This window comes from Dermochelys coriacea, chromosome 13 (genome assembly GCF_009764565.3).
Source record: "Dermochelys coriacea isolate rDerCor1 chromosome 13, rDerCor1.pri.v4, whole genome shotgun sequence".
NCBI classification, from domain to species: domain Eukaryota; kingdom Metazoa; phylum Chordata; order Testudines; family Dermochelyidae; genus Dermochelys; species Dermochelys coriacea.
In genome coordinates, this window is record NC_050080.1 from 38048578 (window position 1) to 38072396 (window position 23819).

General features: G+C 60.6%; 2 protein-coding genes across 8 annotated transcripts; both read left to right on the top strand.

Annotated features, from left to right (window-relative positions):
- The first annotated feature begins 1476 nt into the window (after positions 1 to 1476).
- NFATC4 (nuclear factor of activated T cells 4) lies at positions 1477 to 11519 on the top strand. Of its 3 annotated transcripts, none has more exons than XM_038369638.2 (10): positions 1477 to 1766; positions 3645 to 4575; positions 5510 to 5672; positions 7248 to 7447; positions 8249 to 8421; positions 8687 to 8827; positions 9109 to 9164; positions 9435 to 9561; positions 9867 to 10412; positions 10675 to 11519. In XM_038369638.2, the coding sequence occupies exons 1-10, from the start codon at positions 1670 to 1672 to the stop codon at positions 10740 to 10742; spliced, it is 2502 nt and encodes an 833-aa protein (XP_038225566.1). In that variant the 5' UTR covers positions 1477 to 1669; the 3' UTR covers positions 10743 to 11519. The 3 variants fall into 3 exon arrangements, with proteins under 3 accessions (XP_038225566.1, XP_038225567.1, XP_038225568.1); XM_038369639.2 differs by having other exon boundaries at positions 7338 to 7447; XM_038369640.2 differs by lacking the exon at positions 9867 to 10412.
- Positions 11520 to 13750: 2231 nt separating this feature from the next.
- RIPK3 (receptor interacting serine/threonine kinase 3) lies at positions 13751 to 23478 on the top strand. Of its 5 annotated transcripts, none has more exons than XM_038369751.2 (13): positions 13751 to 13859; positions 15374 to 15521; positions 16080 to 16410; positions 16620 to 16780; positions 16985 to 17034; positions 18824 to 18994; positions 19209 to 19291; positions 19970 to 20132; positions 20889 to 20980; positions 21474 to 21543; positions 22186 to 22277; positions 22652 to 22679; positions 23110 to 23478. In XM_038369751.2, exons 2-13 carry the CDS (start codon positions 15376 to 15378, stop codon positions 23211 to 23213), a joined length of 1491 nt encoding a protein of 496 aa, XP_038225679.1. In that variant the 5' UTR covers positions 13751 to 13859; positions 15374 to 15375; the 3' UTR covers positions 23214 to 23478. The 5 variants fall into 5 exon arrangements, with proteins under 5 accessions (XP_038225679.1, XP_038225683.1, XP_043351893.1 ...); XM_043495958.1 differs by having other exon boundaries at positions 13759 to 13852; XM_038369752.2 differs by having other exon boundaries at positions 13766 to 13859; positions 15369 to 15521.
- The last annotated feature ends 341 nt before the right edge of the window (positions 23479 to 23819 follow it).

Consider the following 23819-nt stretch of genomic DNA (forward strand, 5'->3'; position numbering starts at 1 on the left):
TCGAGGCACCTGTACTTGAAGGGGTTGGTAAGATGGGGAGAGAGGCTAAGGCGGGGGTATAGGGGAGGGGAGGCTGGGGAACAGAGCTGGAGGGGAAAGGGGGCATGGGTGGGGACAGAGTGGGAAGTAGGGGAGAAGGCTCAGGTCGGGTTCTGGAAGGACAGTGTGGGGCTGGAGGGCCAGGGTTTGGCGAGACGGGGGGGCTGCAGCGTTGGGGTGTGGGAAGCCAGGGGAGGGGAGTGGGGATCTCTGAGATGCAGGGCTGGTGTAGGGTGGGATTCAAGGGCAGCACTGCCCACCCAGCTGGGGGGCGAGGCCTTTGATCTGCCCCAGGGGCTTCAGCTGGCCCAGACGCTGGGATATCGATTCAGGCTGGGTCCAGGCCCGACGTTTGGCCCCGATCCCAGCCCCCCAAGCTTGGCCTGGTTTCCATTAGTTTAATGAGAACAAGGGAGACCAGGGCTGTTCTGGATTTTCTTAACCACGTCATTTACTCGCTGATCATGGAAAAGGGAACGTGAAAACATTAACCCCTCCGGGGCTGAGCTAGCAGAGAGCTGCGGGTCAGGAGTGAGGGGCACCAGTAGATCTGGGTGGGGACCCTCCTAGACCAGAGGTCCTTCCATACCATTGGCTATTTCCAGGTGCAAAGGGAGGGGGGCTGCAGCAAGCCCATTCCAGTTGCAATGGGGAAGCCACTCCCGGTTTTCCAAGCAGCCCACCCCGAGATCTGCACAGGCTACGGGGTGACTTGGCCACCACCCCTCTTTGAACTGCTTCACGCAGCTACAGGTCAGAGCAGAAACCAGAGCGGATTCCCCTACTGAACGGGAATGGGTTGCAGAGACGCGCCAGAAATCAGCCACTTGCTGACCCTGGGGCTGGATCGGAGATGGCGCCCCCTCGAGGGGAAAGGCCCCATTCCCCACCCCCTTAGCCAGCCAGTCACCAGCGCCCCCCAGAGGGGAAAGGCCCCATGCCCTATTCCTCCCCCCGGAACCAGCCAGTCCCCACCCTGGGGCCAGCTCGGAGCTGGCGCCCCCTAGAGGTGAAAAGGACAATTCCTCAGCCCCCCTGAGCCAGCCGGTCCCTGCCCTGGGGCTTGAACTGAGCCGGAGCCCCCTAGAGGGGAAAGGTTTCCATCGCACTTGGCTTCTCCTTTCCTTTTCAAAATCAGACTCTGTCTCTTTAAATCTCCAGTTGGGGGAGACGCGCCCCAAATGAATTCTACCGGGGGGAGGGCGGGGCTCCGCGGGCAGCCATCCAATCGGCACGGGGCGGGTTGTTCCATCCGGGGGGAGATGGGGTGGAGGGACGATAGGAATGGATGTATTATTTTTCCTATTATTTTAATAGGTTTGTGGGCGGGGCCTTAAACATGACAGGCTGAGGGGGCGGGGCTGGGACCAATCACAGGAGGGCGGGAGTGGGGGCGGGGCTAGGAGGGGGAATGTGGGCGGGGCTTGGAGAAAAGTTTGGGACAACTTTTTTTTTTGGGGACGTTATAATAAAGGTCGAAAAATTGAGGCGAAGGAAGGAGGGAGAGAAGGAAGATCTTGGCCCCCCCGGTGGAATAAGGGGGTGAAGGTTTATTGGGGCGCCCCCTAGGACCTCCCATATATCCCACCCTATTGGGGGACGCTCCCCCCCAGTCCACCCAGCCTCTCCCATGGGGGCAGCCAGCTGCGAAGACGAAGATCTGGAATTCAAGCTTATCTTTGGAGAAGAGGAGAAGGACCCCCCGGGAATGGGGGTATCGCTGGAAGGTGAGGGATGTGTGGTTAGGGGGGGCTGCTCTTAAAGGGCCAGCGTGGGCTGGGAGAGAGTATTAAAGGGCCAGCGGGATTTCTAATCTTCCCTGGCTGGAGGAGGATGGAAAGTTTTTTGCCCTATTAAGGATGAGGGGGAAGGGGGGGGCTCGGTTTATACACACACACACACACCCTTCTGGTTTCTCACGTTATGGGAAGAGCAGCTCCCTGGGATGGATGCTGAGAGCCTGGCAAGGGCCACGGGTGGCCTCTCTGCCGGCCCCACCCCCAGGCTGTTCTGCCAGGGCACTGCTCTGGGGAAGCTCGCAGGCCCACAGTACCCCCCACCAGCACGTCCCCTCCAGCTGGGGCACTGCTCTGGGGAAGCTCGCAGGCCCACAGTACCCCCCACCAGCACGTCCCCTCCAGCTGGGGCACTGCTCTGGGGAAGCTCGCAGGCCCACAGTACCCCCCACCAGCACGTCCCCTCCAGCTGGGGCACTGCTCTGGGGAAGCTCGCAGGCCCACAGTACCCCCCACCAGCACGTCCCCTCCAGCTGGGGAACTGCTCCGGGGAAGCTCGCAGGCCCACAGTACCTCCCCTATGCCCCCTCCAACTGGGGCACTGCTCTGGGGAACCTCACAGCCCCGGAACAGCCCAGCCATGGGGGCTGGGAAGAGAATTCCCTCTGGTGTCCGTCCATCAGGTCCCATGCTCTCCAACCCTGTCCTCCCACATACACACACACACAGGTCCCCCCAGGCTGTGAGGAACATGGTGGTCTGTCTGTGTGTCCTGCCCTGCCATCCGTCTGTCTGACACACAGTTTTAACTAGCGCCCTCAGACTCGTACTCCCCCCACCCCCTGTTCCTGGCCCTGTGCCCCACGTTCCCATGGTGACCCACGCCTTGCCAGCGGAGGCGAGTGCGCCTTTAATTGGGTTCATGTGTCTGCCCCCTCCCATCCCAGGCCAGGCTGCCCCACTCCACAGGGTGGGGAGAGTCTCAGGCCCCAGAGCTGGTGCCCAGTTTATCAAGTTTCCAGACCCCAATCATTTGGTGGGGGGAGAATCTGCAGCCCCCTGACCCCTGCCCCTTCCAGCAGGGGGTGAAGTGAGGAGTGGGAGGGGCTCCTGGCTACTCCAGTCCCAGCAGGGGGCGCTGTGGGGAGTGGGGCAGGAGGGCTGGCTTTGGGGGGAGCTCCTGGCTACTCCAGCCCCAGCAGGGGGTGCTGTGGGGTACGGGGGAGGTCCCGGGCAGCCCAGCCTCACAGCTATTGGGGTTCTAGTGTTGCTGGACACATGGCTTGGGAGAAGGTGTCTGACATCACAGCACCGGAACCCGTCCCCCGGCCAAGGGCCCACCCGAGGAAAGGGGCAGAGACGGGGCCTTAAATGAGAAGCAGGTGTGTTTCGGAGCTGGAAGTTGGGTTGAGATCACGTTGCTTTGTGTCTCTCCAACTATTTGTGTTTTCGTGGGAAGGCGGCTTTCCTGCCGGTGGTTTTCAGCACAGACGTTTCTGCCCGCAAGATTCCTGGCCCTCTTGTCTGGGGCCCCATGGAAATGCCACAGCCCCGGGCGGGACGGGAATCTGGCGTCCTCCGGGGTGCAGCCTTGGAAAGGGGGGAACAGGGGTCACTGCTGCTGCGCTCGGGCTTTTGTGGTGTGATAAACTGTGTTGCTGCTGCCCTCTACTGGAGAGAGAGAGAGACAGACCGCAACTTACTACTGCTGGTTTGTGAGGGTGTGTTAGAGAGAGATAACAGCTTACTACTGCTGTGTGCATGTCCCTGCTGCCCCCTGGTGGAGAGGATGAGCCCTGCTGTGGGTGTGTCTGCTGCCCCCCTGCCACCATCCTGCTCCATCTCTCCTCCTCCTCTCTCCCCATACAGACCTCGACGCTGAAGACCTCCCTCCGTGTTGCACCCTGGCCTTGGGTGACCCACCAGCCTATGCCTCTCCCCTGGGCATCCCCTGCCCGCCCCGCCTGGTCGGGGGCCCCCGGGCCGGCATGCACTCCCCCCCGCCCCGCCCGGCACGGGATGACACCTTCGAGAGCCAGCCAGCGCGGTGGGTGCGCCTGGGGGCTGACGCCCGCGTCTTAGAGTGCCCCAGCATCCAGATCACCACCATTTCGCCCAGCGCCGACTGGGACTGCTCCCCACGTGACTACCTGCCCCTGGAAGCCCACGGCAGCTACCGGGAGGCCCCACCGGCCTCCGGCTTCTTCACCCCCAGCCCCGCCAGCAGTGGCAGCGCCTCCCCCTGGAGCTTCTTCTCGGACGATGACGGGGCAGGCGGTGATGACGTGGAGCGGGAATTGAACGAAGCTGCCGCCCGCTTTGCCCTCAGCTCCCCCTGTGGTTCGCCCAAGCCCTGGGCCGGGCTGGAGGAGCCCTGGGGGCTGTACCCTGCTGGGCGGGGGACCGAGGATGGCTGGGTGGCCCTGGCACCCCGCCCAGCCTCGCCCTGCGGCAAGCGGCGCTACTCTAGCTCGGAGACCCACTCCTCGGCCTCGCCCTGCCTCTCCCGCCGCGGCAGCCTGGGCGACGAGGGTGGCGGGGAGGGCGCGGAGGGGGCAGTTGGGGAGGGGCCACCCTACGAGGCTGCCGGGCAGCACCCCCCAGCTGAGAGCATCCCACAGAAGGCCCGCAAGACCTCCACTGAGCAGACGGTGGCGCTGACGCGGAAGGAGGAGGGATGCTGCAATGGTGACGACGGGGGGTTTGGGGCGGCCCGCAAGGAGGGAATGGACTATCTGGCCGTGCCCTCCCCACTGGGCTGGTCCAAGGCCAGGATCGGGGGCCACAGCCCCATCTTCAGGTACCAGCTACTAAAGGACTCCCGCCCACTGCAGTGGGGCCAGTGCCCCCTAGAGGAGAAAGGCCCCACTCGCCTGCACCAGCCAGGCCCCACCCTCAGGCAGGATCCCAGCCAGCGCCCCCTACAGGGGAAAGGCTCCGTGCCCCATTCCTGGCCCTGCTGCGCCAGCCAGTCCCATTTTGCCAGCTGCTCCCCGGGCTGCAGCCGCGCCTGGCAGCGGTTCCATTGTATAATAACAAGCTGTCAAGCTGGCCCCGCGGCAGACGGGCCCGTGGCTCCTGTTATAGATCCCAGACCCCTGCTCGGCGCGCCCGGTGGCAGCTGCCGTAAACACGGCTCCTGGCGGCACCGCACCTTCCCTCTTAAGGTAAACCCCAGGGTGCTGCAGCCTAGGCTGTGTAGGGAGCGCCCCCTAGGGAGCCCCTGTCGCACAGCACCCCCTCGCGCTGTGGGGGGAGGGGAGAGCGCCCGCTACGGAGCCTCCAGCCTCATTCCCTGCAGCCCAATGTCCCCTGCTGAGCCACCCTAGACCTACCCCCTGCCCCTACAACACAGCCCACCCCCAGCGCTGCATTGGGGCCAGCACTGGCAGTGAGAGGAGGATGCCCCCTACTGAGCCCCCAACCCGATTCTTTGCAGCACAATGTCCCCTGCCCCACCCCTAGCAACACGGCACCCCCTAGCACCGCATTGGGGCCAGCATTGACTGTGAGGGGAGAGCACCCTCTTATTGAGCCCCTGGCAGCACTGGGGCCAGCACTTAATGGGGGGGAGCCCCAACCCCATTTCCTGTGGCACAGCGCCCCCTAGTGCCAGCACAGGTGGCCAGGGCAGAGCACCCCCTGCGGAGCCCCCCACCACACACTTCCTGCAGCATGGCGCCTCCTAGAGGCCAAGGTGCCATCCAGGACAGCTGTCTTCTTCTCTGCCCTAGGTCATCTGCTCTGCCTCCCTTAGACTGGCCCCTGCCCAGTCAGTATGAACAATACGAGCTGAAGATCGAAGTCCAGCCCCGGACCCACCACCGGGCCCATTACGAGACCGAGGGCAGCCGGGGTGCCGTGAAGGCTGCCCCAGGGGGTCATCCTGTGGTGAAGGTACCTGAGCTTCCTTGGAGGCATCCCTGGGTTTCACCCTGTTAACCCCATCTCTAGGCATCCCCAGTGGCCCCTGGGCTGGGGGGGGTGACAGGGGTTGGATTCCCCAACCTGTGACCCCAAGTTTCTCATGACTGTGGGCGGTTATGGAGCAATGGGTGCCACGGCAGGTGGGTCCCAGGGATGGGGAGAGCAGGATGGGGGCGACAGACAGGAAGGGTGGGGACAGTGGCCTCCTTGGCCTTCCTTCGCTAGCGCCCTTCTCCGCTCGCTCTGCGCCCTTCGCCTTTTCCTTTCCTTCTGCTCCGCTCCTTCCCTGCCCTGGCTCTGCTCCGGCTGGGTCCCTCCAGGCCGAGCTGCTTGTGAGGGGCTCTGTGTGACAGTGGATCTGCAGGGGGCGGGGAGGGCTGGAGGGGGTCACATCCCCCTCTCATTGCAGCCCCCCCCCACCGGCTGGAGCTGCGGGGGTGGGGTGGGAGTGCACATGAAGGGTGCCCTTTCCCACGCTCCAGACCAGGGACAGGCCGCGCATGCGTGTGTGTGTGTACACAGACCCACACTCGCACACAGCAGGGCTCAGCCCTTCCAGCAGGGGGCAGCAGGTGTGTGCGCACACGCACATGCACACGCACATGCACACAGATCAGTCTTAATTTGTGAAAGGCAGAGTATGCAAAAGAGAAACAGAGTGTGGGGGAGGATGGAGGGGTTGAGGGGTGGGGGAGGTGAGCGGCTCTGGGGATGGAAGGGAAGGGTTTTTAGAGGAGGGGCTCTGGGGGTTGAAGAAGTTGGAGGGGAGTGGTTTTGGGGGGTCTTTAGGGGTGGGAGTCTGGAGGTGGTAAGGGGTGTTGGGGGCTGGAGGCAAGGAAGATCCCCAGTATCCTGGAACCCCACCCCAGTTAGCACCTCCCATCTGAGACTCGGGGGGGGGGAGGGAGCTTGCCCCATGATCTCTCCCCCCCCCCGAACATTCCATTTTACCCAGGTCTGGGGGGAAAGGATTTTTTTCCCCCTTGTTTCTGTTCCAACCCAAATCGAGTCCAGCTGTGCATCCCGTCTGCTGATTGGAAACAGCTGGGCCCTCCCTGGGGGAGACCACCAGACCGCTGGCGTCGCCCCACCCTGGCTGGGCTGGCATCCAGACTCCTAGAGCTGTGGGGGGGACGAGGCACACGATGGGGCTCTGAGAGAACCCAAGCTCCTTCAGGGGTGGGAAACTGAGTCATGGGGTGGGGGGCGTTTGCCCTATTGGGATCCAGTCCAGGCATGGTCTTAGGTAGGAAAGCCAAATCCATTTCTGGACAGCAAAAGGAATCTGGTCTGGGTTCCCCCAGACTCCTTTCCTATTCCCCTGGTGTGTGTTTTCCCTGCCCTCTCTCCCCATTCCCTGGGGGGTTAATCCAGTCCAGGTTTCCCCAGCCCCCATCTCTATTCTGCCTGGGGGGATCCAGGCCAGGATTTTCATGTCACCCTCCCATACTTCTCCTTGGGAAATCCTGGCTGGTGGATCACAGGCTGAGCAGATTGGGCCCCTGATTCCTGACTGTTCTCCCCCCCCCCCCCCCCCCCGGCAAGCTCCTGGGCTACGACGAGAAGCCACTGACCCTGCAGATGTTCATCGGCACAGCCGATGAGCGCAACCTGCGGCCCCATGCCTTCTACCAGGTGCACCGCATCACCGGCAAGATGGTGGCCACCGCCAGCTACGAGACCATCCTCAGCAGCACCAAGGTGCTGGAGATGTCCCTGCTGCCCGAGAACAACATGGCGGCCAAGTGAGTTTCCTGGGGAGCTGCTTCAAGGTTTTCTCCCCATCCCAGGGCAGTGCCGCCCAGAGTCCATTCCACAAGGAGCAGAGATCTGCTTCTGGATTTTTTTTCCCCCATCCCACGGCAGTGCCACCCTGTGTCCCTTCCAGGGGGTGCAGGGATCTGCTTCTAGACTCCATCCAGAATCCATGCCAATGGCAAAGGAATCCAATTCTGGTGTCCCCCACCCCACCCCGCCCCACCCCATGAAGATTGGACCAAGAGTCCATTGCAGTGACACCAGGCATCTGGTTCAGGGTCTTCTCCTCATTTCCAGGGGAGGCAGCATCCCAAAGTCTAATCTGGGGACACAGAGATCCAGGCTCAGGTCTTCTCGTCCTCCAGGGAGTGGGAGGTGCCTCCAGAGATCATTCCAGGGTATAAAGGGATCCTGCTGCCAATCTTCCTATCTCCACAGGGGCTACACAGCAGAACCCGTTCTGATGGGCACAGAGATCCACTTCCAGGCCTTTTCCTTCCCCAAAGGCTGTAGTCCAGAGTCCAGTCCTGGGAGGCAGGGGGTGGGGTGGGGAATCCAGCAGCTGCACCCCAGAGTCCAATCCAGGGAGCTCTGGGATCCAGCTCTGGGTTTTCTCCCTCTCCTGGTTGACCTGCACCTCAGAATCCAATCCAAACAACGCAGGGACCCGGTTCTAGGTTTTCCAGGCCCAAGAGCAGGGGATGAAGTGGTACCAAGAGCCCCATTCCAGGGTCTGACCGGCCCCCCACACTCCAGGGGGCCCCCCTAACCCTGCCTCCCTTCCCCAGCATTGATTGCGCAGGGATCCTGAAGCTGCGGAACTCAGACATCGAGCTGCGGAAAGGCGAGACCGACATCGGGCGCAAGAACACCCGGGTCCGGCTGGTGTTCAGGGTCCACGTCCCCCAGGGCAATGGGAAAGTTGTCTCCATCCAAGCTGCCTCCGTGCCCATCGAGTGCTGTGAGTGCCCAGTCGCCAATGGGTGCTGTGAGCTAGCCTATAGCTATGGATTTGGTGCCATCTATGGGCCCCGCTGCGGGCTGTGGTGGGTCAGCCCAGGGCGAGGGGTTGGTGCCACCTATGGGCCCCGCTGGGGGCTGTGGTGGGTTGAACTAGGACTATGCGATCCATGCCCACTACAGACCCCACTAGAGGTCACAGGGTGGGGTGGGGGGTGTCTGTCCGTGGGGCTGGGCACTCACCATTGACCCTCTCCTGCCCCCAGCCCAGCGCTCAGCGCAGGAACTCCCCCTGGTGGAGAGGTGCAGCCTCAGCGCAGGGTTGGGGCGCGGGGGCGAGGAGATGGTGCTATCTGGCGCCAACTTCCTGCCCGACTCCAAGGTCGTCTTCATTGAGAGGGGTCCCGGTAAGTGTGAGCCCCACCCCCACCATCTCCTCCCTGCCCCCTACACTTGGGGAGCCCCCTGGGAGCCACAATCCCTCCCTCCCCCCCATTGGGACCCTCCCACTCCCCTCTTCTCCACCGTCCCTTCTGTGCACCCTTATGCCCAGGAGACCCTTGGACCTACAATGCCCCTGCTCCCTGCACTTGGAGAGATCCCCCCCCCAGGACCTTCCCTGCCCCCCTCCCTTCCCCCTTGCTCCACTCCTCCATGGCAGCTCCTCCAATAACCTCTCTCCTTTCAGATGGGAAGCTCCAATGGGAGGAGGAGGCCTGTATCAACCGACTCAAGAGCAACGAGGTGAGAAAATCCCAGAGCGGATCCACCCTGGGGGAACAGGGTGGGGGGACAGGGAAGTCCTGGAGCTGATCCACCATGTGGAAGCGGGGTGGGGAATGGGGGAAATCCTGGAGTGGATCGACCCTGGGCGAGCGGGGTGGGGGTGCAGTAAATCCAGGAGTGGATCGACCCTGGATCTGGATTCCTGGACCAGATTCCAAATTCCAGCCCCGCCCAGGATGGGGGAATTTTGATGCCCCCCTCTCACCCGAATTCCCTCCCCCCCTCCAGACCACGCTGACCCTCACAGTCCCAGAATACAGCAACCCACAGGTGGCTCGGCCTGTCCAGGTCTATTTCTACGTCTCCAATGGGCGGCGGAAACGGAGCCCAACGCAGACCTTTAAATACCTGCCTGGTAAGTGCGTGGGGGGAGGAGTCGTGTAAATGGGGGGAGGGGAACGAGATGGGGGAGGAGGAAGGAGAAGAGGTTGTGGGGGCAGCGATTGGGGGCATGATTCCCACCTGGCCTTATGGTTAGTTGGGTGGGGGGGAAGGAGGGGCAAAGATGGCAAATAGACAAGGAGGGGGAGGGAGAGAGCAGGAGAAGAGGGGAGGGGTGCTGTTTGATGGGAAGGATTTGGGGTAGTTCCTTCCCCCCCCCGCAGTCTCTGACTCTCTCTCTCTCTCTCTCTTTCTCTTCCTCCCCCCCCGTCCCCACAGTGATCTTCAAGGAGGAACCACCCCCCTCCTCCCCACTCCGTGGCTTCCCCCCCGTTCCCTCCTCCCCGGTGCCCCCTTGCAGTCCCCCCTACCCCCCCGAGGGCCCTGGGGACATGGACATTTCTCCCAGTCGCCCCCACTTCCCCTGCTACCCTGATGATGCCCCCTACAGGGCTGGCTACGCCCCCTCCCCTGTGGCCTTTGGGAGCCGCTCCCCATACCCTGACGGGCCCCCACTGCTCCCTTTGACACCCCCTTATCATCGCTGCCTGGCCACTGAGCCTTCTCACCGCTACCCACACACAGAGCAGTATGGGGGGGCTGGGCTGACAGTGCCCTCCCACTTCCATCCGTTGGGCTACCGGCCCCCACACTTCCAGGCCTCTTCCCAGCTCACCCCCCCACCACTGTCAGAGGGAGCCAGGCCCCCCAACTGGGGGGATCCAGAGTCAGGGGAGACTGAGGAGGTGGAGAAACCCAGGGGCAGCGGATACCGGGCGGCTTTCCGTGACAGCCTGCCTGTCCAGGGGATCACGCTGGAGGAAGGTAATGGGACTTTTCCCCTCTAGGGGGTGCTGGCTCCCACCCAGCTCTAGGGCAGGGGACTGGCTTGATCACAGGGTCTTTCCCCTCTAGGGGGCACTGGCCCCAAACCTACCCCAGGGTGGGGGACAGCCTGGCTCAGGGGTTAGGGAATGGGACATGGAGCCTTTCCCTTCTAGGGTGCACTGGTTCTGATCCAGCCCCAGGGCGAGGGTCTGTCTGGCTCTCCCCTCACTCTGGTTTCCCCTCTCTTTTTTTCTCCTAGTGACCGAGATCATTGGCCGGGATCTGAGTGACTTCCCGGAGCCACTCTGCGAGGGCAGAGGGAGCTGAGACCCTGGCTGCTCCCGGGTCCTTCCTGGCCTAGCCAAGCTCTGTCCATCTCATTTCTGTTCATCTGTCCGTCCAAGCTCTCTGTCCATCAGTCACACCTCCAATCATCCATCCGTCCAAGTTCTCTGTCTGTCTGTCTCTGTCCAAGCTCTCTTTCCGTTGATCGCAGCTCTGTCCATCCATCCTAACTCTCTGTCCACCTGTCCTAGTTCTTTCTTTCTACATCAGGGAAGGATGACTCTGAAGCCCCCACTCCTACCCCTACCTCCAAACCCCGGGTCTCCTCCTCCAAGTGCCCCTACCATCTGGGCTTCACAACATATGCCAGCTGTAGGGTGAGGGGGGCCCCCAGACTATCACCCCCATTCTCCACCTCCCTCCTGGAGCCATTTACCTATTGGGCAAAAATACCCAACCAGGGGAAGGGGGATATTCCTATTCCCTCTGTGTAAGCCCCCCCCCCAATCACCTCAGCAATGTGGGAGGGGGGCAGATGTGGCTAATGGTGGGGAAGGGGGGGAGTTTGAGCCATCAGATTTTGCAGGGTATACGAAACACACACACACACACACACGGTAAAGTAACTCTCCAATGGGGGGGAGGAGGTTCCACCCCATGGTGTCACATGGAAGCCCCTTCCCTAGATCTCCCTCCCCCACCCCATGGGGACAAGAAGGCATTAATGAATACAGTGGTATTGTTGGGGGTATGGGGAGGGGAGTATCTGTGATAATATCCAGTTTTATACCATTTATTTTTTTCTCCTTTTCTTTGAATCTGGGTTTGTTTTGTAATTAAATGAATTGATTAAAAAAACAACAGCTAAATACAATAAAAGTGTGTCTGATTTCGGGGGGGGGGGAGTGAAGGCACAGGCTGGGCAAGTGGGGATGGGAGGGAGAGGGAAAGAGGGGGGTGAGAAAGGGAAGTCGGGGGGTGGAAGTGGAGTGGGGTGACAATACTGCCCCTAGTGGCCATTATACAGTACAGCCGCCCCTTCCCCACCCCCCTCGGCTGCCCCTAGTGGCCATTATCCGGAATAACAGTCAGGGGATCATTACTGCCGGCCGGTTTGGGGTGAGCTGCTGTGGGTTTAAAGCAGGGGTGGGCAAACTACGGCCCGCGGGGTGGGTCTGGCCTGCGGGATTGCCCCGCCCTGGTGCCGCAGGCCCCGCGCCGACCTCGGAAGTGGCTGACACCACGGCCCTGGGGCCCCGGAGGGGGGCAGAGGGCTCTGTGCATTGCCCTTGCCTCCAGGCATCGCCCCACGCCGCTGTCTTTGGCCGGGATTGGGGAACCGCGGCCAATGGGAGGTACCTGGAGGCGTGGCAAGGGCAATGCGAGGAGCCCTGTGCCCCCAACTCCCGCAGGGCTGTGGTGCCCGGGCTGCTTCCTGGGGCGGGGCGGGGCGGGGCGGTGTGGGGCCGGGGCAGGCAGGCAGGGAGCCTGCCTTGGCCCCGGTGTATGCCGTTGCCACCACGGAGCCCGAACCCCTCCTGCCCCCTGACCCCCAACTCCCTGCCTTCAGCCCCCTGCCTGCACCTCGCACCTCTCCTGCACCCCAACTCCCTTCCCTGAGCCCCCTGCTGCACCCTGCACCCCGGTGCACCCCAACTCCCTGCCCTGAGCCCCCTGTTGCACCCTGCATCCCTCCTGCACCCAAACCCCCTTCCCTGAGCCCCCTCATACACCCCGCACCCCTCTTCTGCCCCAATCCCTTGCCTGGAGCCTGTTCCTGCACACTGCACCCCCTCCCGCACCCCAACCCCCTGCATACAATTTCCCCACCCAGATGTGGCCCTCGGCCCAAAAAGTTTGCCCACCCCTGGTTTAAAGGCCCAGCCCATGCTCTGGACGCGGGTGGTGCGATACAGGAGCAGAGAGACCCTCCTGGCGCCTGGTGGAAGAAGTAATTTACCACAGACACCCAAGGACGTGTCTGGAAGGGTGACAGGGGCTCAGGGTCTGAGCAGGGCTCCTGGCTGATCTATCTGGGTGGGTAACTAATGTCTGCAACTAGGGTCCTAGACTGGGAACAGAGTCGGGGGGCAGGATAGATGGGGTGGGGGGCAAGTTACAAGGAAGGACCGGAGACAGGGAGCAGGAAAGAATGTCAATTGATTGATCAAATTCCTCTCTCTGCGCCCATGCACGGCACATCTATCTGCCTGTGTCCCTCCCTCCCAATCTCTGCCTGTCTGTCTGTCCCTACGCCCCTTCCCTCCCAATCTCTGCCTGTCCCTACGCCCCTTCCCTCCCTCCCAATCTCTGCCTGTCTGTCTGTCCCTACGCCCCTTCCCTCCCAATCTCTGCCTGTCCCTACGCCCCTTCCCTCCCTCCCTCCCTCCCAATCTCTGCCTGTCTGTCTGTCCCTACGCCCCTTCCCTCCCAATCTCTGCCTGTCCCTACGCCCCTTCCCTCCCAGTCTCTGCCTGTCTGTCTGTCTGTCCCTACGCCCCTTCCCTCCCAATCTCTGCCTGTCCCTACGCCCCTTCCCTCCCTCCCTCCCTCCCAATCTCTGCCTGTCTGTCTGTCCCTACGCCCCTTCCCTCCCAATCTCTGCCTGTCCCTACGCCCCTTCCCTCCCAGTCTCTGCCTGTCTGTCTGTCTGTCTGTCCCTACGCCCCTTCCCTCCCAATCTCTGCCTGTCCCTACGCCCCTTCCCTCCCTCCCTCCCAATCTCTGCCTGTCTGTCTGTCCCTACGCCCCTTCCCTCCCAATCTCTGTCTGTCCCTACGCCCCTTCCCTCCCAATCTCTGTCTGTCCCTACGCCCCTTCCCTCCCAGTCTCTGCCTGTCTGTCTGTCTGTCCCTACGCCCCTTCCCTCCCTCCCTCCCAATCTCTGCCTGTCTGTCTGTCCCTACGCCCCTTCCCTCCCAATCTCTGCCTGTCTGTCTGTCCGTCCTTACGCCCCTTCCCTCCCCGTCTCTCTTCTGGCCTTTTCTACCCCTCCCGCTGTTCTGCGAGCCCCGCCCCAGGCGTGGCGAGGGGACGGGCTGGGGGGGGCCGGGGCGATGTGGGACGCCCGGGGGGGAAGTGACGAGCTCGCAGGCGAAGGGAAACGCGCCGCGGCTGGAGGCGGAAGCTCGGAGCGGTGCTGGGGGCTGCAGGTCTGAGGTCAGGCGCGGGAGTCCCCCCCCCCCCCCGTGCTGGCAGCCGGGAATGAAGGGAGGGGAGAAGTCCAGTGAATGGGGGGCAGGGCGGGGGGGGGTCCCAGGGCTGGGCTAGCGGGGGCCGCGGGTCGGGAGCGAGGGGCGCCGGCAGGGCGGGGGGTCCCAGGGCTGGGCTTGCGGGGGCTGCGGGTCGGGAGCGAGGGGCGCCGGCAGGGCGGGGGGGGGTCCCAGGCTGGGCTTGCGGGGGCTGCGGGTCGGGAGCGAGGGGCGCCGGCAGGGCGGGGGGGGGGTCCCAGGCTGGGCTTGCGGGGGCTGCGGGTCGGGAGCGAAGGGCGCCGGCAGGGCGGGGGGTCCCAGGCTGGGCTTGCGGGGGCTGCGGGTCGGGAGCGAGGGGCGCCGGCAGGGCGGGGGGTCCCAGGCTGGGCTTGCGGGGGCTGCGGGTCGGGAGCGAGGGGCGCCGGCAGGGCGGGGGGTCCCAGGCTGGGCTTGCGGGGGCTGCGGGTCGGGAGCGAGGGGCGCCGGCAGGGCGGGGGGTCCCAGGCTGGGCTTGCGGGGGCTGCGGGTCGGGAGCGAGGGGCGCCGGCAGGGCGGGGGGTCCCAGGGCTGGGCTTGCGGGGGCTGCGGGTCGGGAGCGAGGGGCGCCGGCAGGGCGGGGGGGGTCCCAGGGCTGGGCTAGCGGGGGCTGCGGGTCGGGAGCGAAGGGCGCCGGCAGGGCGGGGGGTCCCAGGCTGGGCTTGCGGGGGCTGCGGGTCGGGAGCGAGGGGCGCCGGCAGGGCGGGGGGTCCCAGGCTGGGCTTGCGGGGGCTGCGGGTCGGGAGCGAGGGGCGTCGGCAGGGCGAGGGGGGGGGGTCCCAGGGCTGGGCTTGCGGGGGCTGCGGGTCGGGAGCGAGGGGCGTCGGCAGGGCGAGGGGGGGGGTCCCAGGGCTGGGCTTGCGGGGGGCTGCGGGTCGGGAGCGAGGGGCGCCGGCAGGGCGGGGGGGGGGTCCCAGGGCTGGGCTAGCGGGGGCTGCGGGTCGGGAGCGAGGGGCGCCGGCAGGGCAGGGCGGGGGGTCCCAGGGCTGGGCTAGCGGGGGCTGCGGGTCGGGAGCGAGGGGCGCCGGCAGGGCGGGGGGGGGTCCCAGGGCTGGGCTTGCGGGGGCTGCGGGTCGGGAGCGAGGGGCGCCGGCAGGGCGGGGGGGGGGGTCCCAGGGCTGGGCTTGCGGGGGCTGCGGGTCGGGAGCGAGGGGCGCCGGCAGGGCGGGGGGGGGGGTCCCAGGGCTGGGCTTGCGGGGGCTGCGGGTCGGGAGCGAGGGGCGCCGGCAGGGCGGGGGGGGGGTCCCAGGGCTGGGCTTGCGGGGGCTGCGGGTCGGGAGCGAGGGGCGCCGGCAGGGCGGGGGGGGGGGTCCCAGGGCTGGGCTTGCGGGGGCTGCGGGTCGGGAGCGAGGGGCGCCGGCAGGGCGGGGGGGGGGTCCCAGGGCTGGGCTTGCGGGGGCTGCGGGTCGGGAGCGAGGGGCGTCCTCTCACCCTGTCCCAGTGCAGGGATGGCCGAGTGGGTGGAGTTCCGGGAGCGGATCCCCCGGGAGTGCCTGCAGGGGATGCAGTTCATCGCCTCCGGTGGGTTCGGCACCATCTACCGGGCTCAGCACCGTGACTGGCGCATCCCCATTGCCGTGAAGAAACTGAGCCGGTAAGAGGGGTGGGTGTCTCTCTCTCTCTCTCTCTCTTTCCAGCCTTTTCCCCTTCACTCTCTTTCTCTTCCTTCCTCTGCTTCTTTTTACTTTTCCCCATCCCCCTCTCCCCTTCATTCCCCCTTCTCTCCTGTTCCTTTCACCATGTTTCTTTGTCCATCTCTCCTTCCCCCTTATGTCCATTCCTCTCTCATTATCCTTCCATCTCTCTATTCTCTCTTTCTATCCTTCCATATCTCCCTTTTCCTCTTCTCTGCAGCCATCTATATTTGCCTTCCCTGCATGGAGTGGAGCCCATTATCTCTTCCTATCCTTCCATCTCCATTATCTCCTTCTCTCCACTATCTCTGTCCTTCCATACCTCCATTTCCTCCTGCCCTCTGTAGTCTCTATCCCTCCACTCTCCCATTCCTTCCTCCCATGTCTCCATTTTCCCACCTTCTCTTTCTCCTTTCTTTCTTTCTTTCTTTTCAGTTCCTCCCTCCTTCCTCCACTCTCAACTTTCCCCATCCTTCATTCATCTCTCCACCACCCCCCAACCCCCCCCCCCCTCGCAGTGATACCTGCAGCCGTGAGGAGCTCCTGGAAGAAGCCCGGGCCATGGACAAAGCTCGCTTCATCTATATCCTGCGGCTCTTCGGCCTCTATGAGGAGGAAGAGGAGGGCTGGGACTGTGGCCCCCGGCTGGGCATCGTCATGGAGTACATGGAGAATGGCAGCCTGGCCAGTTTGCTGGAGAGAGTCCAGCCAGTCCCCTGGCCCCTGCGCTTCCGCCTCCTCCACCAGGTGGCGCTGGGCATGAATTACCTGCATGGGCTTCACCCACCATTACTGCACCTGGACCTCAAACCCAGCAATGTCCTGCTGAATTTGGAGCTGCACGTCCGGGTGAGAAAGCCCCTCCCCTCCTCGTCAGCCAAGCCTGGGTCAGGGCTGGCCACCCCTACAGGGCAGAGGCCCTGTGTCCCATTCCCCACCCCGCTGATCCAGCCACTCCCCTGCCCTAGGGCTGCTTAGCTGCCAGCGCCCTCTAGAGGAGAAAGGCCACGTGTCCCATTCCCTGCCCCCCAGCTATGCTTTTCTCTCTCCCCCACCAGTTGGCAGACTTTGGACTATCGAAGTTCAAGCGAGTGACGACCAAGCAGGGAATGGACAGATCTGGGGATGAGGTTGAGTATGGGGGTACCCTGGAGTACATGCCCCCCGAATCCCTCGTAGACATCAACTACAAGCCAGCGCCAGCCACGGACATATACAGGTAAAGGAACCCCAGTGAGGCACTAGGGGGCGCTGTGCTGCAGGGAGCAAGGCAGGAGGTTCAGTAGGGGGCACTCTCCCCTTTCAGTCAGTCCTGACCACAATGACCCATAGCGACATGAGGGGGCACTGGGCTGCAGGGAGCTGTGTAGGGCGCACTCTCCCACCCCATGATCCCAGCCTGCCTCCTCTTTTGCCTCTGCAGTTACGCCATCCTCACCTGGTCCGTGTTAAGCGGTGAACAGCCTTACCCAAGTGAGTCCTATTCCTGTCCTTTAACTATACCTTTCTTTTGAGCCAAGCTTGTCTCGGGATTCAGGGGCTACTCAGGGTTTCCTGGGAGGAGAAACATAACAAACACCACCTCTGAACTGAAGGGGAATCCCTTCTATCCCAGCAGTATAGGATTTAGGGCTCATACAGGTGCAATTTTCAATCTGTCCACTAGAGGTCAGTGAGCTGCTATAGCCATAAACCCTGTGCTGGTATAAGCCATAAACCCTGTAAATCACTGGGATAAAAAGAGAGGAGGAGTGTGGAAAAGGAAGGGTAGTTGGCTAGAGACCTAGTTGGATGGAAGGATAGTTTATTAGAGCGGAAGGGATGAGGTGAGAGTATGGGGGTGGATAGATAGGACTGAAGTTGGATGGGTAGGTGGATAATAGGGTTAGTGGGGAAAATGATATTTTCCATCCAAGAATTTCAAAAGAAATTATCATTAAAGTGGGGGGCACTCCCCGTGCAGGCAGTGCTGGTCCCACTACCCACAGTGTGCCACCTGGGGAATCCGTGGTATAGGGTGCAGGGCAGGAGGCTCAGTAGGGGGCGCTGTTCCCTCAAAGTCAGGTGTTCAATTCTCTTTTCTATCCTGAGTTCTGGGAGGGCAGAGGGGCCCAGTGGTTAAAGCAGGGGGGTGCTGGGACCCAGGACTCTTGGGTTCTATCCCCAGTTCAGGGAAGGGAATGGGGCCTAGAGGTTTAGAGCAGGGGTGCTGGAAGCCAGGACTCCTGGGTTCTATCCACAGCTAAGCTATGCAGCCTGGGGCAAATTACTTCAGCTATCTGTTGCCTCAGTTTCGCCAGCAATGAAACAGGATTTAATTGGTTTCTCTTGACTGTAAAATCTTTGCGACGGGGACTACCTCTTACAGGCTCCTTATAAAGAGTGGGGGAAGAGGCCCAATTATGCCCATTTGAAAATCTCTGCCCACCTCTGGGAGTTCAAATCCCAGAGGCTCTGAGGGGGTGTGGCGAGGGGGTCTCAGCAGCGAGATGCTTTACAAAACATGGCTGGGAGCTCAGTGACATTTAGGCACCTGAAATCAAAGGCGATTCAGGGTAATTCCCTTAAGCTCCTGTAAATTCCAGCTGACCTCCCCCACTCCTGACCCCTGTAGTAAATAATCATTAGGGCTAAGTTTTTGTCACGGATATTTTTAGTAAAAGTCAGGGACGGGTCACGGATAATAAACAAAAATTCATGGCAGCCCATGACCTGTCCCTGACTTTCACTAAAAAATATCCCTGACAAAAGGGTAAGTGGGTTCAGCACCCATGGCTGCTGGGGCTCCTGGGTCCCCCACCGATGTGGTGCATGGGAGCTTCGGTGTTCCTCTGCCCCGGGGCTGGACTGCTGCGGGGTCCCCTCGCCCCGCACAGCTGGTAGCTGCAGCGTCCTCAAGCTGTGACCACCGTGGCTGCAGCTGGGGCAGCTGCGTGGGGTCCCCCCTGCCGCCGTGGCATCTGGGCAGCTGCAGAGTCCACCAGCCCCCTGCCATGGCTGGGCAGTTGTGGGGTCCCCCCACCAGGTTGGGGGCTGAGAGCTGCGAGGGTGGAGCTGGCTAGGAGCTCCAACCTGAGAGCAAAAAATGTTATGGAGGTCAATGGAAGTCTCAGATTCGGTGACATTATTGTAGCCTTAATAATCATATCTCTGACTCACCACAGGGAGGCAGTGTCTGTGCACAGCTGTTATGTCTCTGACTCACCACTGGGGGACAATGTTTATGTATGACCCTTATGTTCCCCTTGTCCTCGCGGTCCAGATCTCCTCCCAAAATGCATGAGCTCCCTGCTCCGAATGCACATCCCCCGGGGCCAGAGACCTGACATGGAGGAGCTGGAGGAGGTCACAGGAGTGGAGGGCCTGGAGGACATGAAAGAGTTAATGAAGAGATGTTGGCACAATGACAGCTGGGAAAGACCCACTTTTAAAGGTAAAGTCCATTCCCGTGTGGTCAGTGCTGATGGGGGCACTGTGCTGCAGGGAGTGGTTCGGGACTCAGTACAGGGTACCAGGTTGCACTGAGTGGGTCAGGGGCTCAAGAGGGGGCACTCTCCCCTGGCAGGCTGTGCTGGCCCCAATGCCCCACCATTAGGGGGTGCCATACTGCAGTGGAATCCCTCACCCCTCCTGTCTTTCTCCTGCAGACTGCAGCAACAAGACAGAGAAGATTTTCTCCTGCCACAAGTCCCAGATTGTGCCGGCTGTGCGTCAGGTCCAGGATGTGCTGGTGAGGCTTTGGTTCCGAGTCCATCCTCTGCATCACCTCAGCTGGCCACTAGGTGGCAGCACCATCCTAGCAGAATATGACGTCCAGGGTTTAAATAGCCCCAATTCCAAGCCAGACCCAGGGGCTGAGGATAAATCTCCCATCTCCCAACACATGATTTAAGTAATTCAATCCCTGATATTCTCAGCAGCTGCCACAAGGGGGTGGTGCTGCACCAGAAGAGAAATCAGATTATCTGCATACACATCTGTCTGTCTGTTTAATCTATCTATCCCCTATACACTCCATCATCCATCCATCCATCTCCACGCACATCCATCCATCCGTTTATCTATTTATAGATATCCCCATACACACCCATCTATCTATGTATGTATCTATCTATCCCCCATACACTCCATCATCCATTCATCTATCTAGATAGATGGGTGTGTATGGGGATATCTATACATGGATGGATGTGCCTGGAGATAGATGGATGGATGGATGGATGATGGAGTGTATGGGGGATAAATAGATTAGACAGACAGACAGACAGATGGGTGTGTATGGGGATAGATAGATATGCCCATACACGCATCCCCATACACACCCATCTGTCTATGTATCTATCTATCCCCATACACACCCATCTGTCTGTCTGTCTATCCAGTCCTGACCCCAAAATTGTCACCCCAGATGATGATGGCCAGTTTTCCCAGCAATGAGTCCAGACCATCAGAAAGCGTCCCTACACCTGCTGCAGCTGAGAGCTCCCATCTCCATGCCTCTTCATCTTCCCTCGGGGTCTCAGAGCAATTCCAAACACTTCGCTATGAGGATCATCTATCCAGAGAAAACAGTAAGTGGAGTTCCCGTCCCCCTTCCAAACTATCTGCATCAGGCACCAGCTGGTGAAATTCTGGGTATCAAGGGAGTCTACTGTGGTGTCATGACAGGAAATCCCACCTCCAAGATAAAAGGGCAGAAATTCCCGCCTCCAACAGGTCCATAGATGGACTTCCACATCGGCTATGACCGTGTGAGAATTCCCACCTCTGATGTGACAGAGCAGGAAGTCCCACCTGTGGCATGAGGCGACATAGGAAGTCCTGCCCAAAAAGGTGGCTGTGGGGAAGATTCACCTCCAGTGTGGTAAGGCAGGAAGTGTTGCTTCCAGTGTCACAGGACAGGAAGTTCCAGCCAAAATGGTAGCATTAGGGGAAGTCCTGCCTCCCGAGTTACTGGGCAGGAAGCTGTGTTTCCAGTGTAACAGGATAGGCTTTGACATGCTAAGTGGTGACAAGGGAGAAAGTCCCGCCTCCAGAGTGACATGACAGAAAATCCTGCCTCCAATGTAGCAGGACAGAAGTGCCAACACAAGAAGTCCCGCCTCTAGAGTGTCAACACGGGAAGTCCCACCCAAAACAGGTGGCAGTAGAGGAAATTCCATTCCCAGAGTGCCAATACAGGAAGTCCCGCCTCCAGAGTGGTGCGACTTCCTGAGCTGGCTGTTGTGGCTAATTTCCCTGCCTGAGGGTCTGGGATGTTTGCAGAAGGGGAGAGGGGCGCACGGGCTCCCAAAGCTGACCCAGTGGGGTGTCTTTATGTCCCTCAGAAGCTGTGCCCCAGAGAAGCGTGAGGGAGACGGAGCATCAGCAAGGACCTGGTACCCCTCAGCCCTGCAATGTCAGCATGGGTCCCAGGCAGGTAAATGTCTGCCATCGCTCCCTCCGTGGGGTGGGCTCAGCAAGGAGTGCCCGTGTTCTCCTTTCACAGTCAGTGCTGGCACCCAGCGCCCAAGTGTGGCATCGGGGTGCAGTGCCACAGGGAGCCAGGTGGGGGCACCACCCCTTGCAGTCAGTGCTAGTCCTAATGCCCAGGGCTGGCTACACCTCAACACTGGGTGAGCAATCCCCAGGCAGTACTGCTCTGTGGCTGTTACGCAGCCGGTGCACCCCACCCCAGAGGGGCTGCATCTCAGTGCCAGGTGAGGGGTTCCCATAGAACCAGCCCCTGTACCCCTCCACACAGGGGTCCCGTCTCTGCACCGGGCAAGGGGTTCCCATATGAACAGCTCCCATGCCCCAGCCCAGAAGGGCTGCGTCTCGGTGCCGGGCAAGGGGTCCCTGTAATTTATATCTGTAGGAATCTAGTGAGACGGAGCATCCAGGATCCATGTGATTCTCTCTTCTCTTTCAAGGGAGCAGAAGGACCCAATAATGGAGAATTTGGCTCCCCCAAGACAATCCCATCACAGTTGAGACCCCCAGGTACCATGGGGCAGATCCAGGGAGAGGGGAGGCTGGGCTGGAGGACTGAGAGGGCAATCCAGGAGGAGGGGGTCAGACCCTAGATGGGATGTTACCCCCCCATTGCAGTACCCTCATTTCACTGCAAAGTGGCAGCTTTCACTACCATTAATACAGAATGAGGGACAGAGACCAATACTAAGAAACTCCCCTTTAAGAACCCACTTGAAGGAAAAGTGTGGATGACGTTTGGCATCAGACAGTGACAAACTTCACCCTTAAAGGAGAAATGTGCATGACAGTTGGCATCTGGCAGTGAGAAACTTCACCCTTAAAGGGGAAGTTCCACAGTGCAGAATGGGTCCCTGTGTTTGACAATGAGAAACTCCCCTTTAAGAGAAAGTTAAAGGAAAAGTGTTCATGAGGACCAAAGTTCTGGCAGTGAAGAACTCTGCTCTTAAAGGGGAAGTTTCTATGAGGAACCAACTCTGGCAGAGAGAAACTCCGCCCTTAAAGAGAAAGTGTTCACAAGGGCAGTGAACAAGTGGGAGTGCATCAGGGATGGCTAAGAGGATGCATCTTGGTGGGGATAGAGTCTGGCAGTGAAAAATCCCAACCTTAAAGGGGAAGTGCTCATGAACCCTGATTTTTCTTTCCCACCAGACAATGAGCCGAGGCCCTTCTTTTCCACCCAGTCCCAACCACCTCTCCTCACCCAGGGGCTGGAGCAACCCATGTTCTCATTCCAGCAACAAGTGAGGGGGTGCCCCCACCCTGGGAAGGGGGAGAGGTTAGGGATGCAGGGCAATAGAGAGAAGAGGGGGATTATGGGATCAGGATGGGAGCCGGGAGGTAGAAGGGGCTGTTGGGGTGGAGCTGGAGGTGGTGCTGGAAGGGAATGAAGAAGGGGGATCTACAGATGGGGAAAGCAGGGGAGGGGATGTAAGAGGATGGTGCAGGGGATGGGAGGGAGCTATGGACAGATGAAGGGGAGGAGGAGGGGTATAAGGGATGGGAACTGTGGAATGGAAAGGATGGATCATGGGGATAATGGCACAGAGGGAAAGAGCAGGGTCTTCGTTCCCGTCCCAGCTGACTAACCCATTCCCCTCCCCCATCTGTCTTTCAGTCTCAGCCACCTGCCTATGGGTTCTCAGGTGAGCCCCCACACTCGGGACGGCGGCAATGTATTTGGCTGGCCACCAGGGAGCACCGGCTCACTCATAAATGAGCATTAGGACTCTGGCGGCCCCAGATATTTGGGGTAGGGGTGGGGGTCCCTTCTATTTGTTGCCCCCAGAACAATTCTTTGGTTTTAAGCATCTGAGAGAGTGAAAGAGAGAATACATCAGTCCATGCTTCCCCATACACACCTACCCATCCGTCCATCCTTCTCCATACACACACACACATCCATCCATTCATCCATCTGTGCATCCATCCATCCGTCTCATCTGATTATCTATCCTTATGTGCACCCTTTGTTTCTACATATCCATCCCCATACGCCCACCTCTTCTCTCTCCACACAAATGCTTTTCTTTCTTTCTTACCCTTCACTTTATTGCGTCTCCCTCTCTCCTGCAGGTCGCAGCATACATATCATTGGTCCTTGCTCAGGAATACAGATTGGCCACAACAACAACATGAAAGTGACCAAGGTGCAAGTAGAGAAGAAGAGGAAGAAATAATGGCTCCTTCACCTCTGATCTCTAGATATGTGTGTGGAGTACCCCAGCCCTCCCTGCCCCACCAGAGGAAACCCCCCCGCCCCATATGCACCACTTCCCTCTGCAGGGGCACTGTGAAACTCAGCCCCACACCGTCCTCTTCCCCATTCCCAGCTCCCCCCCCCCCTTGCAGTGGGGCGCAGGGGGGATTACAGCCCTGGGAGCTGGAATCTCTGCCACAGAGGACTTTTGTAGCTGCTGCATTAAAGCAACAATGTGACTAAAACAAGCCCGGCTTTGGGATGAGTAGTCTGGTTTCTCAGAGTCGTGAGTGGAGGAAAGAAAGCAGCTGGATGATGCCAGCCCATCAGTGACTGACATTACCCAGCCCAGCCTGTCCTCTGGAGATCTCAGATTGCATGTGGGGTAGGTGTTCTCTGCTGTCGAAGGTCCAGGTCTTTCCGCCAAACAGAACCAGCCTGGAAATGGAGAGTGAAAGCTAGAGCTGGGCAGAATGACGTACCTGTGGAAAAGGCAGTTTATACAAAATTGAAATTTTCCACAGAAAAATTTTGATTTTGCCATGAATTTTAAATTTTAAAATATTTAATCTCGGGTCTGTTCCAC

What these genes read in the sequence shown, in the direction of transcription:
- RIPK3 (XM_038369751.2), top strand. Translation starts at nt 15,376, where the DNA reads ATGGCCGAGTGGGTGGAGTTCCGGGAGCGGATCCCCCGGGAGTGCCTG. An exon ending in GCCGTGAAGAAACTGAGCCG is followed by an intron (nt 15,522 to 16,079) that starts GTAAGAGGGGTG and finishes CCCCCCTCGCAG; the next exon opens with TGATACCTGCAGCCGTGAGG. An exon ending in CGGTGAACAGCCTTACCCAA is followed by an intron (nt 17,035 to 18,823) that starts GTGAGTCCTATT and finishes CTCGCGGTCCAG; the next exon opens with ATCTCCTCCCAAAATGCATG.
- NFATC4 (XM_038369638.2), top strand. Translation starts at nt 1,670, where the DNA reads ATGGGGGCAGCCAGCTGCGAAGACGAAGATCTGGAATTCAAGCTTATC. An exon ending in GGCCACAGCCCCATCTTCAG is followed by an intron (nt 4,576 to 5,509) that starts GTACCAGCTACT and finishes TCTCTGCCCTAG; the next exon opens with GTCATCTGCTCTGCCTCCCT. An exon ending in CTCCGTGCCCATCGAGTGCT is followed by an intron (nt 8,422 to 8,686) that starts GTGAGTGCCCAG and finishes TCCTGCCCCCAG; the next exon opens with CCCAGCGCTCAGCGCAGGAA.